A 15,000-nucleotide genomic window follows, 5' to 3' on the forward strand; every position below is an offset into this window, starting at 1 on the left:
CACCCACTGTAACCGTGACCCCTGACGGGCACATTTGCCTTAGCGGTCCAGGGTCACCGTCAGTCCTACCCACACTGAGTGGTGCCACTCTTAATCGGCATCGCAGGTTGGCACGCGGACTGGCATTCACACTGCTGCCAGTGTATAACGGCCTGCCCTCCTTTCCTGCTATTGTCTGAGAGGGAGGAACTCAAAGATATCATGTACCTACTGCCCGATGTTTTCTAAGAGTTTCAAAAAGCCTGATTGTATTGCATGTGTTCCTGCAGCTCGGCTGGAAGAGAAGGTGCTAACAACACAAAGCCCATGGGTACACACACACACACACACACACACACACACACACACACACACACACACACACACACACACGAGAACATGCATCTACAATATGGTAAGACGCTACTAAGGGATAAGTGTGTCTTCTGCACGTGTGTGTGTGTGTGTGTGGGTGCTTCAAAGGAGGAGTGTTGCTTCACTTCTGAATACACTGAGAGTCGTGTTGAGTTCAATAGAAGTGAGCTGGGCAGATTAGCCAGGGGGCCACTGGAACTGGCTCTCTATAAAGAGAGATTACACAGCGAGGAAGTAGGATGATATCTGCTGGATCAGCGAGACGTGTGTGTGTGTGCGTATGTGTGTGTGTGTGTTTGTGTGTGTGTGTGTGTGTGTGTATGCGTGTCGGATGTCGAGCTGACGCTCAGGATCAACACGCCTCAGGGAGCACTTTGCAGGGGCCAGACCAGGGGCAGCACTCACAAAAACACACACACACACACACACACACACACACACACTCATTTATGGAAGGCAGCAGCCAGACAACTACCAGCACAAATATGTGTATCCGTGCACACAGCTCAAACCAAACACACACACAGAAGACACAGACAGATGCACACACTGGCACACAAACAACACACCAACGCCAACCCACACCCATACACAAACCACAAGCCACTGTCACATACGACACCACAAATACATGAACACTCAATTACGCAAAACCAAGCAATCAATTTCACAAATAAATATACACTTTCTCCTCAACAACAACTGTTTATCTTCCTCCTCCCCTCTTAGTCAAACACGTCACTCAGTACAGGCCTGTAATGTGCTTCACTGTGTCCCTGCACACTGTCACTCCTTGCAGTTATATTTCAATGCAGTAAAATCAAAACCAGATCTGGCCCCATGATGGTGCACAACCAGATCAGTGCTCCTGCCATGCTCTCTCATACCCAAGTCCAAGAGGTCATGTTGGCTTTTGTTTATTTTGTACCTTGGGTCTGTCCAGAGAGGGCTCTGGTCATGATCTGGCCTGGACGTGGCCTAATGTCGGCCTCTATTAGCGTAGGTGGGGCTGTGGGGCATGGCGTGGCGGTGAACGCCCCCGGGGACACGGGTTCGAATCCGACCCGCGGCCACTGCCCCACCTCTTCTTCTCTCCAGCTAATTTCCTGTCAAAACCTTCACTATCCTATCTGATTAAAGGCAAAACGGCCAAAAATAAATCTTAAAAAAAAAAAAGAAGCCAGTTTACTATTCAAACGTTCCAGATTCAAAACTTTTTATCCGGATCTTCTTCATACATTCTTGATATTTCAAAATACAGATTGACTATGGCAAGCGCTGCAATTTGACTAATCAATTCTATTTAGCAGTCTTACAGATATCTTGAATTAAGGTCCTGACTAGTCAGAAATGCATTGCAGATTTCTTTACTGAAAATCCTGTTCTATATGTTAAAAGGATTTGCCATAGATTACTAGATTACCTAAAATCGCTAACAAGAGCAGTATAGGGCGCAGCATTTCGTCAATCTCGTTGCTGGATGGCTGAGCCAATCACAAAAGATTTTGCTTATTCAGCGCACTTGGGTGCAGTCTGGCCCTTCTTGTGAAAGGACCATTTTGGGCGCGGCACGGATGACTTGGCGACGCTGAACTGCCAATGGAAACGAAAATTAGCGCAGCGGCACGCAACGCGGCACGGTGCGGCCAACAGCGGTGATGGAAAAGCAGTCTGTGTGCGACGGGTGCAGCCTGCCGTGCCGCGCACTCACAGCTGTGTTTAATCACTCATATTGGCTTTGGTCCTTTAAGCCCAAAGGTCTAAGCATGACACACATAGATCATCGATACCTCAGGAATGGATCTGGCCCTGATGCGGCCCAGATGCATCACAGAATCAGCTGAACTCCATGTCCATGTAACCTGCACTGCTCATATGGATTTGAGTGTTTCATAAATGCTTACACAAACAAACACATACACGCACGCACGCCAGCATAAACAAACAAACATAAATCTGCACCTAGCACACACATATATAATGTACAGTGTGAGGGCACAGGCACGCACACAGACACACACACAGACACACACACAGGAGAGTGAGACAGAGCCCTCATTCACGCCCTTGTACACAGACAGATACACGCAGGGTGGTGGCACCACCCAACCAATCGTGGAGATCCTCCCAGCTGTGACGCACACACACCCACAAACACACAAACAGTGGTGATCCATGAACACACCGACAACCCTCCACACACACCCACCCATCCATGCTCAAAAACACACACATACACCACCAGCATACACACCCACCCACCCACAAACACACACACAGAGAAAGACACACTCGTACTCGCACACACCCACAAACACAAGCACACACACACACGTATACACACACAGAAACACACACTTGTACTCGCACACAGCCACAGACAAACACAAGCACACACACACTCATACAAACGCACACAGGCAACATTTATCCCGCTGTGGCAGCACCCTGACTGTGGAGATTGATTCTCGCTGAGGCTGCAGTCAGGCTAAGGCCCTGTCGCTGTCCTGTTCTGCCCTGCCCTGCCCTGCCCTGCCCTGCCCTGTCGCTCTGTCCCGCAGACCTGCCTGGACGTCATGAAACCAGCCAGACTACAAAAGACCCCGCCATTAATGCAGAGTCCTATTCAACAGAGCCCCCCCCACACACAAACACCACACACACACACAAAAACACAAACTACACACATACATGCACACACCACAACACAAGCAAACGCAACATAACATAACATACAGAGTACAAACACGAAACCCATAACATGCAAACACAGCACACGCAAGGGAGAGAAAGGGGAGAACATAGGAGAGAGAGAGAGAGAGAGAGAGAGAGAGAGAGAGAGAGAGAGAGAGGTGTTTTACCATGGCCCCAGTGAAGGAGTGCGGCTCTGTCCCAGCCAATCGTCTTCCCTCTTCTCACTCAATCACAGGCTCAATCTGAAGAAAGAGACAGAGAGAGAGAGAGAGAGAGGGAGGGATGGAGAGAAAGAGAGAGAGAGAGATAGAGGGTTTGTGTTAGGCCATGTGCCCAGGTGCGATCCAGCAGCTTCCCCCTGTGAACGGTTTGCTTACGCATGGCAATACAGCGCTGGGCTTATTCAGTGCCAGTGAAGCCTCCGGCAGCACTCTGCCTCACACTAATGTGTGTGTGTGTGTGTGTGTGTGTGTGTGTGTATATGTGTGTGTGTGTGTGTGTTTGTTTGTGTGTGTGGGTGTATGTTTGTGTGTATATGTGTGTGTGTGTGTGTGTTTGTGTGTGTATGTTTGTGTGTATATGTGTGTGTGTGTGTGTGTTTGTATGTTTGTGTGTATATGTGTGTGTGTGTGTATGTCTGTGTGTATATGTGTGAGTGGGTGTGTGTGTATATGTGTGTGTGTTGGTTAGGGTGCAGTCATACCCAGTGTTGAACTTGGGGTGGGTTCTAAGTTTCTAACATTGGTCCTAGCTGCTGAAATCTTCACTACAGGGGTATAAAAGGTTGTGTTGAAAGAAGCAGGCTAAGGAGAAACAATGGTGTGAAGAGGAAGTTCCTCCTTCTGCAGTGTGGTTCAAACTCACTCACATAGAGGACAGAAGCTCCAGACGAGGACCTTTTCTTACTTCCTGTTTGGAAACGTCTCACTCGGGGTTATGACATTGAATTCTGTTGAGGGGTTGTGGAAAGAGAGAAAAGACCTTATTGAAATAAATACAGCATTCCAACATTACTCAGCGTCCGCAACATTACATAACATTCCAATTTACAATAGTCCTTTTCAGGCCCTGGCAAATATAGCCTGGAAGGGCCGCACTGGTACATAGACAGTGGAGAAGGACCCACCACATCTGCGTGCTCATGGGGATGAGCTGCAGTCGCTCGAGTGTGTGTGTGTGTGTGAGTGATTGTGTGTGTGTGTGTGGGGGGGGGGGGGGTCATACTGCACAGTCATCAACTAACAAAGCAGTGCTAGCAGCACGCTGCTAATAGCCAGACAAACACGCTGGCCACTTACATAAGCTCCACTGGTTACGGCAATCATTCCCAATCCTAGCTCTAGGATTGTGTGCAATGAGGTTAATTGCGGAGTGTGCGTGAATTCTTCAGAGACAGGGCTGAAGTGTGACAGTGTAACACTGAGATGCGTAATTGACAGCTGCCCATGAAGGCATCGTGCCAGGCATCCGTGCCATCAGACTGGCATCGCCAGCACGCAGTACATCAGGACTGGCACTACTGCATTTCCTCATTTCTGTCACAACTCACTCTCACGCTTCCTCATTTATTTCTCTCTCTGTCTCTGACAGCTCTCCATCACTGTCTCGCTCTCATGCTCCCTCTTCCTGTGTGTGTGGTGTGTGTGTGTGTATGTGTGTCACTGAGACCCTCAAACAGCTTATCACACTGGTCAGTCGCTGTGTTAAGACAGCTGCACATTTAAGAGGCCAGAGGACAGAGGAGCTTCAGTATGGACTCCTGTTAAAAGCAGGAGGCCTTCGAGAACACGCTGGTTTATCAGGCAATAAAAAGAGCCAGCCTCCCGAAGCTGGTCAGGTTCCACGTCTGCAGGGAGGTGGAGTGGCAGCCGGTGGCATCGCTTCCTACTTGAGATGCACATATTTGAGGCGTGCACGCTGGTCATCCTGCAAGCGAGTGAATCCTTGCACCACCAAAGGACACTCTGCAACAAGCCAGTGTCTTCTGGTGGCAACTGATAAGGCGTATCTTGAACTCGCACCCAAGCGCGTGCACTTGCTGGCGTGTGTGTTTACCAAAGAAGAACTTGTGACCCGATGCTCCAGTGTGCACAGAGGGCCATTCCAGCACGCTGCAGGTTAAGCGTCTTAGCACAGTCCTGGTAAGGTCTCAGGATGACGCCACACAAGCCAACTCTACAGCCATGCTGGCTAGTCAACCTTACTTTACAGGATGCAAATATATTTCCAATGACAGTCGGGTAACTGAAAATATCGTAGCTGGAATTGCAGGAAAGAAACACATGGTGTATGCAGTGTTAGGGGACAGTGCTGAGGTGATCATTACAAACAGGCCTCTGTTCACAGGAATGAGTCAGACACAGACAACACAAAAACAAACAATTAAAACAAAAAACAAACAAATACAGACTCTCTCTGTGCGCTGATGAGGAGATAGACTTTCCCCCAAGTACTCGGCTTACAGAGGGAGCAATGGCTTCGTTTGTGAACAAGTGGAAAGCATCCAGTCTGCCTTTCACTCTCGGTTATCGCTCTCACAATGACGGAAGGTCAGCCTGTACCTCCCCGCTTCGCCTGTATGATGGCCTGTCTCTGCCTGCCAAAATCTGTCACTGAAAACCAGCCCTAAAAACAAAATACCAGACAAATAGCTTGCAGTCACTCAGGTCTCAGAGCTCCAACTCAATCTGGATGCATTTCAATACTCTGTGTACGCATGGGTGCACTCCTGCCTTCCCTGCAAACAAGGTTACCTTATGTGACTTCTCTGACTGTGACAGGTACATATAGCTGTGGAATGACTGCACTTTTGAATTTTAACTTATAAAGAGCTCAACGCCTACCTTGTGGTTAGCATTTGAGGCTGATGCAACATAGCCATAGTGCAACAGCATCATTGCATACAGATTCAGTCAATCGTGGCATGTGGTTTTTAGTGATTGCATAATTCGTCTTCATGTCAACACACTTGTCCCTGAATTATCTGCAGTTTCAACTGTGTCAGAATCCTTACTAGATGGGTGATGTGGCATGTAGACGATCATATGTGTATATTGTGCGGATGAGAAGAGTACAGTCATTGTTTCTATGTCAGAACAGCTGTAGATTTATGACCGTTTGACATTATCTAGCTTACTACGTAAATTAGATACATAGCTAGCTACTTGGTTTGTGTGTTCTATGCAATCGAACTCGAATTGACTGAGGTAACTTGGCTGGCTGGCAGCTAATGTTGACAAGTCGGCTCTGGTTGGATTGCTACCAAACAAGCAAAACGCTACGGTTAAGGCTAGGTAGTGGCTAGAATTGCTATAGGTTATCGGCTGGTGCAGAATTCCTAAACTCTACTGGTAACAAGATCACTTCTATATGAAACAAATGTAGTTTATTTTACGGCAAGCTTATAGGTCGCTTTTAAAAGTTCATTCATATTATCAAAACCAGAGAGCTAACTCGATAGCTAGCCAGCTAGCAGATTCTTGCCAGCTGACTGGGCGACTGTTCAAGCTAACATAATAACTTATCTGATTAGCTAGGCACATACTTCACATTGCAGTTCAAAACATGTGCCTGCTGAATCATAACCGTACGCCTCCCACCGCTTCCCACACAATAGATGACAACAGACACACGGCGCCATGTCAGCTAGCGTATGTTTTGAACTGTTCGCTTTTAACCTCACCCAGCAATAACTGTCAACTGTATAGCACATACAGTGCATTAGAGCAAACTGTTCAGCATTTCCAGCTAGCTGGCTAACATAAGCTAATTGTTATACAGTTAAGCGATTTCTCTAGCTTTGTTACCGTTCACTAGAGTCAAATTAAGTTAAGAAGCATTGATATCTATTGTGAGAATACAACTCCGGCACTAACTAACTGGAATATCTGTAGTGTTTGTCGGTAAGTGTCGGTACCTCCCTCTTCCCCCGGTTCTTCCAGTTCTACTCCTGGGCGGCCCTGCTGTGATGCTAAAGCTAACTAGCGGGCTAGCGGAGTAGGTTGTGTTTTTGTTGTTGTTATGCGATAGAGGGCGGACCCCCTAAGCACAGGCCTGAGTCCAGCCAACACAGCAAGCAAGAACACAACAGGCATACTAACCTTAAAAGAAGCTCTCGAAGAGAATGGACATGTATTTGATGGAGTATGCTTGCATCCGGCTTTAAATAAACGGCAAATAAGCGACACAAACAGATATTCAGATCCATTTGCAGTCCTAGTCCGTCCCACCGTAGACTCCGGCCGTCATCGCCGCGTTTCAACCAGCAGACTGTGCATGTGACGTAAACGCGTAATGACAGAATGTTGCGTAATGGGGGAGGGGGTAGATATTTTAATAAATTAAGGGAGAATACAGCATGGGGAAACTAGCCTACGAGAAAGTTAGTTGGCCAATACATTAGGAAATGTATCACTTAGATGACATGGGAAAAAGGAACTTCAATTTAGTCAAACTCAGAACTTCCTTCAAACCTTCAAGAAGACTATATATATAAGCTATTCAAGATTAAAATGCAATACTCTTCAACGGTATTGTTGTTTTCATAATGATGCATATGATAATGATGACATAAGGATACACTGTTTTAAGGAAGAAACAGAGACAGAGAAGGTCTTACATAGTAATGTATTCAATGATGGTTTGGTACATGTGATTAAAAGACACAGAATATTTATTGACCTTTTTTTTTTTTTAAACCAAAGTTTTGAAGTGCTCTGACATATTGCAGTATTGAGAGAGGTGTGTCATCAGGGCATTTCATTATTCACAGGTGGATGGTGTGACACGCATGAGCAAAGAGAAAGGCTTTAAAATGCACACACTGTCCATCAACATCATACCACGACTAGGGAGTCTCTCCAGAACACACCCCTCTATTCTCTCTCTTGAACTACATTTCATGTTCGTCACGGTGTTCAGTGCATTTTGCAACGAAGCATAACGTTCTGAGAATTCAGTCCTTGGTGAACATAACATTTCAATAATTTTCATCGTCTAGTAAAACACCGTGCGCCTATCTCAAAATATCAACGTTGTCATAGGAACCTGGGTGACCAGGGTGAAAAAGCCAAGAGGAAGTGATGTAAGGTGTACCATAATGCACCACAGCACCAGTTCTAGCAGGTTAGGTGACTTTGTAAAGCTGTGTGTCTCTCTCTCACCACATATCATATCTGACCCACATCTGAGACATGCAAGGAATTCCAGGCGGATGAAAGCAGCTGAGGCCTTGGCTCAAGATGGTGGGAGAGGAGGAGAGGAGGAGGTTAACCCTTACTTCTCCGCTTCGCGGGTGATCTTCAGCAAGTCGCATGCAAGTTCCAAACAAACAAAGGAACAAAAAAAGGCTAGGGTACATAAGAGAAAAGCTTTATTGGGGACCACTGACTTTAATAAAAATGAATATCACGAATATCACCAACACAAGCCGTGAAATGGGTGAGAAACAGTGAAAGAGATCTGTTGATTTATGCACATGATGTCATGAGAAGATTTCTCCATACTGTGGGAAGCCAGTGAGGTGGCTTCTCAGTAAGAGGAGCCCATAAAGTGAAATTAGCAGATCTTTTCTCATAAACATTGTCTTTCAGACATTTTATTTCCTTTAACCATCTCTGTTGAAAAAAAAGAAACAAATCAACAAACAAACATATAAACTCTTCTGTTTGGATAACTACTTGACCCCAGTTCCTAAATGAAGAAGGACATATCCTACACACACACACAGATCTGTGAATGCAACATTTTCAAGAAATGTCTGTGATTTCCCAACAGTGTTTTCCTTTTCAAAGGTATTATTATACACATCTAAAATTGTTCTGTTATTCAAGCCACCCTTGGCATTGCCATCGTGTTTTTGATATCACAAAAATCTCTCGAATCTCCGATATGGAGGTACTGCACTGGACACATTAGTGGTCACCTCTTAGTCATCACAAAAGCATACTCGGCTAATCTGACCATATAGGGTACTGCCTGAATTCCTGCTTTAACCTGTGCACTTTTATTCAAGACCATTTTGAAATTCAATCAAATAAACAAAGACATAGAATCACTCAGTGCTCACAAAACGCTGTGGTCATTTAATTACATATGCACTGAGAAATACTCGTACGAATGAGCAATGTCCAGTAAGTCCAAGCTGCAAAACGAGAGGCAGCTCTGTTCGACTCGAATGGTATTTATGTTTTGACGAACTTTACCAGTGATGCAACCTGACCTGTTCAGTAAAGCTTAGAGAAGCAAGACTACCCTGAGAGAAGTTCTAAAAGTTGGGCAAGCCTGCCAGACCACACCTGGCTCGTGAGTTTGGTTAATATATCTGTACACTCTATTTCAATATAGTCAGCACACAAGTGTCAAGAACCTAAGATATTGTTACTTTCAGTAAATGTGTAATATTTATATAACTATACATATATAATTCCAATCCTTTGTATTGTACTATTAAAACAAGTGCAAGTTTTTACTACCACCTTGAACAACACATCAAAAGGCCCAGACCTGTGGAACACTAAAGTTAACTTTCCATACTCAAAATTAGCTTGATTACGTCAGTCTAAGTGCTGTTAATACCCAGATGGCAGCAGACTGGACTGGATCTGACCGTGAGCCGACTGGATTGAGGCCACACGTGGGAGAGACCCCAGGATCTGACCGTGACCCGACTGGATTGAGGCCAGACGTGGGAGAGACCCCAGGATTTGACCGTGACCCGACTGGATTGAGGCCAGACGCGGGAGAGACCCCAGGCCGGATCCACAGTCTGCTGCTATCTGCGTAGTTTTCTCACAAGGTATTGGAGATCTATAAATATTGTTAACCAGAGTATAAAACGGAAGAAAAAACACAGTAGTACAAATGCCAGTATGACAAAATACAAATAAAAAAACAGTATTTGTGGTGGCCAGCAGCAAAACACCCTGACAACCTTCCCAGCTTAATTCAGTGACAACATTAGTTAACAGCAGCACGTGCCTGCCGATTAAGATATGGTTCATGCATGGTGGAAATTTCCATTTCATTTAATTTCATTTCATTCCAAGTCATTTTACTTGACTTCCTTCTCATGTTTGGTCCAGTAGTTTCAGTCTAGTAATTTAATCACTATTATGAATCCATTATTCTGGAGACTTTGATATTGGTCAGTGGTCTATATGTATGTAATGGGGGATGATTACAATATACCAAATCATAATTAAGTGCTACTTCTTTGGGACTTTGACCAAAATATGTCAGTGTCTTCTTGTGTAAGTCAATTTAAAAACAGTCGCAAGCCCTAGTCCCAACTTTGACTATTATTTTAGTACACTTGTAACTGGGCACCATTCAGACAAGCTCTCTCTTTCTTCCTCGCTTGAGTCTCTCTCTCTCTCTCTCTCCCTCTCCCTCTTTCTCTCCCTCTCAGATAAGAACTGAATCTGGACGGATCCACACCCGCTCAGTGCCAGGCCTGGGCCAGCTCTGGGCCGAATGTGCTGCGAAGTCAGTGGCTCTCTAGTTCCTCCGAAGGGGCTGCTACAAGAGAGGCCAAGAGAGAGCTGAAGAACACCTCCCACCCAGTGATGACACACACACACACACACACACACACACACATACACACACACAGGCAGCAAACACTGTCTTTGCACAGTGGGAGCTGCTGCCAGAGTGTGTGTGAAATGGCCAGGCTACACACTACACACACTACACATGCAATAGATTGAGTACCAGGCAGTGCATGAGTGTAAGTGCAAGCTGATGGTATTGCCTGTGTAAGCAACCATCAGGCCAGACAGCAGTACTACGGAAGTCTGGAACTCCTCTACCAAAACAGGGCCATACCTGTTCCTGGGTGAACTGCAATCTAGAGGCCTCTGTATGTGTGTGTGTGTGTGTGTGTGTGTTTCTGTGCATGTGTGTGCGTGTGTGTGTGTGTGTCTGTATGTGAGTGTGGTTGTCATCCATTGAGATAAGACGGTGGAAACAAGGGAAATAGATCTACCAGATGCATGCTGGCACTGCCTAGTGGGCATGCCCCAGAGACTGCTGTGTGTGTGTGTTTCTGTTCGTGTGTGTGTGTGTGATTGTGCGCATGTGTGTGCGTGTGTTTGTGTGCATGTGTGTGTGTGTGTTTGCTTGTGTGTGTGTGTGTGTGTGTGCCTGTGAGTGCTGACACTGCCTGGTGGGCATGCCCCAGAGGCTGCTGTGTGTGTGTGTCTGGCCTCTGAGGCCCTGAGGCTTTGAGGCGTGTTGCAGATGCATGTTCCACTGCTGATGCTGCACTGTGAGGGGGGGGGGGGGGGCACTGCAGGGGGAGACCTGGCTGAGGCTGTGATGCGCATGTGGAGACGGTGAGGTAATGGCTGCCGTTGCCCTGGGGACAAGGCCAGGGCGTCACAGGGGAGACGAGGTAACACGTCGGAATGAATTACTGAGGATGTGTAAACGGTGCTCAGTTGTAGGAGGAGACTCACTAACTGCTGGGCTCGCTCACACACACACACACCCACACGCCCACACACACACACACATACACACACAGACACAGACACACACACACACACACACACATACACACACAGACACAGACACACACACACACACACACACACACACACACACACACACACACACACACACACACACATGCATACAGCCCCTAATGTAAACCTCTAAGTATCATTAAAAGGAAAGGAAAGAAAGAACGTGTTCACTAAAATATCCTACAATTAACAATGTTTAAACATTTCCATTTCTTCTTATTTTTTCTCTTTTTTTAAAGCCAGGGATATCACATGTGACTAACTAGGGTGAGTAAGGGTAATTTCAGTTCCATGCTACATCTTGTTCGGAGAAGGCTATTGCAGACGATTCTACAACACGTACAACCACACATTATACGTCTGTGTAACAAATGTTCCAAAACATATCACCAAGAAACTAAGTACATACGATGTGTTCACTAATTTAGAGTCTTTCCAGGACTAACCCTTAGTCAGGTTTTTTTTTTGTTGTTTTTTTTTCATAAGCTGCTCATCTTTTTACTGTCCTGTCTTACAGACAAAATCTGAAAAATTGCTATTCAAAAAGTAGCAAATTTGGTCAGTGTCTCATTTTAAATAAGTATAGTGCTTTTTTTTAAATGGCTTAAGACAGCGGTCTTTTTGAAATAATCTCACCCATTGGCAATCTCCAAGACTTCAGTGTGCATTTCATGACACAGTAGCTGCAAGTCTTCACCTAAGAGTTCCTCTCTCTCTTTCTCTCTCCATTGTTTAAAACACAACAGCTCGTGCTGTTACATAAAATTCGAAATACGATCCTTTATCAAAATACCTAAAAGACGTTTAGAAATGTGTGTGTGTGTGTGTGTGTGTGAGTGTGCGTGTGTGTGTGTGTGTTTCTCTCCAGAGGGGTGTCATCAGTGTTAAGTGTTGCAGGTTGATGTTCCCTTTGAGGGGCCGCTCAGTGCAGGGGACCCTGGGGTCCAGGATGGGGTGCGGGGCTTCTTCCAGAGCCTCCAGAAAGTTCTCCTGCAGAGTCTTGGGGTGACTCCAGAGGGTTCTCTTTCAGAGTCTCAAGGTGACTCTGGAAAGTTCTTTTGTAGAGTTTTTGGGGTGACTCAAAAAAAATGTCTCTTTTAGAGCCTTGGGGTGACTAGAAGGTTCTCTTTCAGAGTCTTGAGGTGACTCTAGAAGGTTCTCTTTCAGAGCCTTGGGGTGACTCTAGAAGGTTCTCTTTCAAAGTCTTGGGGTGAACAGGTGCAAGTGTTCTGACAAACCTTCAGAGAGGGTTCTGTTCTAGAACTCCCACTCGAGGGTCTCCTCGCGGTTTGCAGCCCGCTCCAGCCGGTGGATGATGTTGTTCAGGTTGGCCATCTTCTCGTTGCGCTTTTGAGTGCTCTTCTTGGGTTTGGGGTTGTGCGGGGCGGGGGTGTCCAGGCCGTAGCTGGGTGCGGATTGAAGATCCGGCCCGTGGTTGGAGGCAGGGTTGGGAAGGGATGGAGAGATGGGGGCGGAGGAGGAGGGGACGGGCGAGACGGACAGCATGAGGCCAGGGGAGGAGGCTGCAGACGGGGAGTTGAGGGACACCTCCAGGCTGCTACGGCAGGGCTCCGACGTGGCCTTGAAGCTGACGGGGTCCACCGGCGACTTCTCAGGGTCCTCCTCCTCGTGCTGGGTCATGCTGGTCCTCTGAAGTCCCTCCGTGCTGAGATACCCAGAGAAGAGCCTCTGACCCAGGCTACTGCCGGCCTTGTTCTCCCCGCCGCTGTGCAGGCGGTGTGGCGCTGGCTCCTCGCGCTCGGACTTCAGCGGCGGGAACGGCAAGCACAATGGGAAGTGCTTCATCCTGGACTGCCTGCCGGTGGCGTCCCCCTCCCCTGGAGCCTCCAGCTCTGGGTCTCCGGCCTCCTGCTTGACGGAGAGGTGGCGGATGGAGGCGCTGAGGGGGCGTGCGTGGGGGAGCGGTTTCTTGTCGTCGCCATCGGAGACGGGGCTGTGGGAAGCCAGGGGGGAGTAGAGGGTGGGCTCGGCATCAGTGTCGTTGTCCTGAGGGCCCGCCATGAGAACCTCACGCCGCATTCGAGACCTGCTGGGACACATGTACACACACACACACACACACACACACACACACACACACACACACACACACACACACAAACACCCACAACACACACACACAAACCTAGAGTCAGGCATACTGCAACTAACAACCTTTTTGTTTATAACCACTACTCTAACTAAGAAATAGATAGATAGATAGAGATAAATAAATAAAGAGAGAGAGAGTGAAAGATAGGAGAGAGAGAGAGAATAAGAGAGTGACAGGGAGGTCCTGTTGAGACCTGTAGTTGTGGAACCAGTTGATGACGGTGTTGGTTTTGAGGTTGAGCTGCGCGGCGAGCATCTCGATGGTGTGCTGTGAGGGGTAGGGCTCCTGGAGGTAGGCCTTCCTCAGCGCCTCCTTCTCCTCCGCGGCCAGCACCACGCGCGGCTTCTTGGCCTGGGTGAAGGGGCAGAGCTCCAGAGGGGTCAGCCCAGGGGTCAGGCCAGGGCTCACACAGTCCGAGCGCGTCCCCGGGGAGTCGCTGTCCGAGCCCGGGCTCAGCAGGCCGTAGCGCCGCTTCAGGTAGGCTGCAGGGGCCAATCACACAACACACACAACACACACATCGGTTAGGGAGAGGTGGGTGTGTGAAAATGATGGGGGAGTTTGTGGAGCAGTCACACTTAAGCCCCCCACAGGCCCTGAATGTAAAAAAGTAGAGTGGGTTAAAGGAGAGTGGGTAAAAGGCGGTAGACATTTCATGTGTGGACATGTTCTCTCACTCCCTTGTTCAACAGCAACACTAAACCCATCCCCTGCATCTGCCCTGTTTTGGAATGGAGCAAAGACATAGCCTGCTGTGCGTCTCTATCTATACTAAACTAACCCTCTTCCCAAGTGCGGTTATGGATTTTCACAGAGAGAAGATACACACGTAACTGATGGTCACAGGTAGCCGGTCACATATGCCTTATCTATATGCAAAATAATTTCCATGAAGAAAAACAGCATATACATATGCCCTATTATAAACCTCATCAACTAATCTGACAGAAAATAAACAGAAAAAAACTGATACCAATAAAAATACACACACAACCACACACACACACACATACACAAACACACACACACACACACACACACACACACACACACACACACACACACACACACACACACACAGAGAAACACCCCCATACACACACACACTCACACAGTCACACACAAAGAGAGAGAGAGAGATAAACGCCCACACACACTCACACAGAAACACTCACACACGCACACACACACCTTTCTTCTCCAGTTTCTTCATGTCTCGGAGCTTCTCCACGTTGTGCGGGTCGTTGAGCCACAGCTGCATGCGCACAAACGGCTCACGGCCCTTCAGGCTCAGCTTGTGCCACGGCTTCG

The 15,000-nt window shown here is 47.2% G+C and overlaps 2 protein-coding genes across 7 annotated transcripts in view; both read right to left on the reverse strand.

The window, feature by feature from the left end:
- mtmr3 (myotubularin related protein 3) overlaps window positions 1–7,344 on the reverse strand; it is a 33,023-nt gene extending 25,679 nt beyond the window's left edge. For 4 of the 6 annotated variants that reach the window (XM_031570861.1, XM_031570858.1, XM_031570859.1 and 1 more), the window contains exons 1-3: window positions 7,149–7,344; window positions 3,917–3,997; window positions 3,216–3,290 (exon numbers count right to left, since the gene is read on the reverse strand). In XM_031570861.1, coding sequence (XP_031426721.1) covers window positions 3,216–3,218 — 3 coding nt within the window. In that variant the 5' untranslated portion in view covers window positions 3,219–3,290; window positions 3,917–3,997; window positions 7,149–7,344. The other 2 variants (XM_031570857.1, XM_031570856.1) reach the window with 2 other exon arrangements.
- Window positions 7,345–12,055: 4,711 nt separating this feature from the next.
- cux2b (cut-like homeobox 2b) overlaps window positions 12,056–15,000 on the reverse strand; it is a 191,542-nt gene continuing 188,597 nt past the window's right edge. Inside the window, exons 26-29 of the mRNA XM_042708115.1 lie at window positions 14,881–15,000; window positions 13,779–14,171; window positions 13,719–13,722; window positions 12,056–13,623 (exon numbers count right to left, since the gene is read on the reverse strand). The exon at window positions 14,881–15,000 is cut by the window's right edge and continues 69 nt beyond it. Of these exons, the coding sequence (XP_042564049.1) occupies window positions 12,834–13,623; window positions 13,719–13,722; window positions 13,779–14,171; window positions 14,881–15,000 (1,307 nt within the window). The 3' untranslated portion in view covers window positions 12,056–12,833. The remainder of the gene's footprint in view (window positions 13,624–13,718; window positions 13,723–13,778; window positions 14,172–14,880) is intronic.

The sequence above is a fragment of the Clupea harengus genome, chromosome 7 (assembly GCF_900700415.2).
Source record: "Clupea harengus chromosome 7, Ch_v2.0.2, whole genome shotgun sequence".
Classification (NCBI taxonomy): domain Eukaryota; kingdom Metazoa; phylum Chordata; class Actinopteri; order Clupeiformes; family Clupeidae; genus Clupea; species Clupea harengus.